This window comes from Gavialis gangeticus, unplaced genomic scaffold (genome assembly GCF_001723915.1).
Source record: "Gavialis gangeticus isolate Ggan-Ray unplaced genomic scaffold, GavGan_comp1, whole genome shotgun sequence".
In the NCBI taxonomy this organism is placed as follows: domain Eukaryota; kingdom Metazoa; phylum Chordata; order Crocodylia; family Gavialidae; genus Gavialis; species Gavialis gangeticus.
Window position 1 is genome coordinate 260,324,640 of NW_017729032.1, and position 2,152 is coordinate 260,326,791.

Sequence of the window (2,152 nt, forward strand, 5' to 3'; positions counted from 1 at the left end):
CCTTTTTTTTTTTTTTTTTTTTTTAATAGATATGTCTTGCGTAACTGTGTGTTCACAAAAGAAATTGAATTCTTGTCTTTCACAAGCTTGTTTTTTGAAGCCAAAAGTATATTATTGAAAGAGAAATTACAAGAATGTAGAGAGCTCCAGACTTTGAATATATTCAAACAAAAGCAGTGCATGCATCATTCCAGTTCAGCAGTCCTTTCCTTCCTTTCGGATATTTTACAGATTTGTGATCTGCTAGCATCTCTAGTGGCTACCTTTTGCTCCTTTTTTTTAATGGAGTTCTATAATCTTGTGACACCATGCGGTATACGTTCTTTTTTATCCTTCAAGTTGTATGCTTCAATACTTTGTTTCTTGTAAAAATAAGATGTGTATAGCCTTGCAGTAAATTCAGTTCACTTCTCTTCCCATAATATAAGTACCAAAATAACTAACGACAGGGAAACAAAAATGATGCCATCTCCCTTTTTAGGTTCAGGTCTCTCCATGACCCGTAACTCTCCTCAAAAGTCTTATTTAAGCAGATTTCCCTTGAAGTGTGGTATGTAGGTCAAAAGCTTTGGGTAGATTCAAACCACATGGTTATACAAAAGCATCAAAGTTATGAACATTACATTACGCTTATTTAACCTAAATTTAACTGTACTCTTTTTTTGCTTAAAACACTAACCCTGATTCACTGCATGACATTTCAGAACTTGGCATCCAACTTTTACAGCTCTGTTGTTATTCAGTTAATTTAAGAATTTAACTTTTGTCTGCGAAGTTAGACACCTGAAATATATTAGGTTCTTGATTTGAATGTCACTGTTCCTGTGCAAGAGGTTTTGTGAGTTTCTTGCTCATTGTAATCATTCTAAACGTAGGTTTACATTAACGGGGGATAAAAAGTTGTATTCTACAGGATCAGTGCTTCCTTGGGACAAAATTTAATATTCGTCTTATTTGCAATGATTTTTCTCTCTTAACAGTGTCACTTTGCACTGAAATTTGCTAATAGGCTTATATATTTTGTATAAAAATTATTTTCATTTGAGTGTATGATTAGGGAGGGAGGAGGGTTGCTTTCTAAAGGCAAACTTTATAGTTCCCAAAGCCAACTACAAGGAAAATGGGAGTCAAGTATATAGAAAGAAAAAAATCTCTTTCCCAGGCAGTGGTTGCTCTTGCAACTTCAGCTGTTGCTTTAACTGGTTTGTTCATCTCTGGTTTGGGATGAGATTTGTTGGAAGTACCTACCATTCCTTCCCAACCCTCTTTGTTGGTACACACGGTGACTATTGATCCGGAATTTGCAGACAGCAAGCAGTATATGCTCTGAGAAAGGACTTGCTTCTAATTCTGTATCGACATATGTTATTTACATAGATGTTACCTCTCTTCTGGGATTGCACCCTGTCCTAGTAATAATCTCAACAGTTGTCTAAGAAAAAAATGACAGTTCAAGGTATAAATCAAAGACAAGACAAATAAACCCAAATAAATCAAACCCAAGACAAATACATACAGGTTGCAATGCTAAAATCGGATATCGCTGGTTCCATAGTGAGCCTTAGCTTTCAAACACATTGCTGTCCTATTGTAAACTTTATGGAGGCTTTTAGGAAAATACAAAGAGATTAAGCTTCTTAGATACGTTTATATACTCAATCTGTTCAGTTCTTTGTCTTCTACTCTGATAAAATAGGTTTCTGGTGGTTAAAAGTTAACTGCCCGCTGCTCTTGTACATCCTTGCTAATGGATGACAAGAGAAAGGACACTAATTTCATAGTTTTATTAAGCTTGACTGGAAAGTCTTCTTTCACCTTCAAAACGCAGTGGAAAACGCATACTGAGGATATTTATAAGAAACTGTTGTCTTGTTTTGCATTTGATTGAACATGATTCTATAATTGTTAAACTCTTGCTAGATTTGTACTTTCTCTCTCTCTAGGTGCCCTATTTCTATATCAAATGCTGTCTCTGAGAAATCAAGGGAACATGGAGCTGATGATGACGAGTACAAGATTCCTTCATCCCATCCTGTAACCTTGTCGCAACCACCTCATTGTCATAATATAAAGCCTGTTACTCGGTAAGGTCTTGTGCATATTTGCCATTCATATGCTACTTTGGAGAGTAGAGGATACTTATTTGAGAGGG

General features: G+C 35.7%; 1 protein-coding gene across 2 annotated transcripts in view; it reads left to right on the forward strand.

Moving 5' to 3' along the window:
• Positions 1–2,152, forward strand: part of CBLB (Cbl proto-oncogene B) — a 214,898-nt gene that overhangs the window by 189,349 nt on the left and 23,397 nt on the right. For both annotated transcript variants that reach the window (XM_019525791.1, XM_019525790.1), the window contains exon 14: positions 1,944–2,084. In XM_019525791.1, coding sequence (XP_019381336.1) covers positions 1,944–2,084 — 141 coding nt within the window. The remainder of the gene's footprint in view (positions 1–1,943; positions 2,085–2,152) is intronic.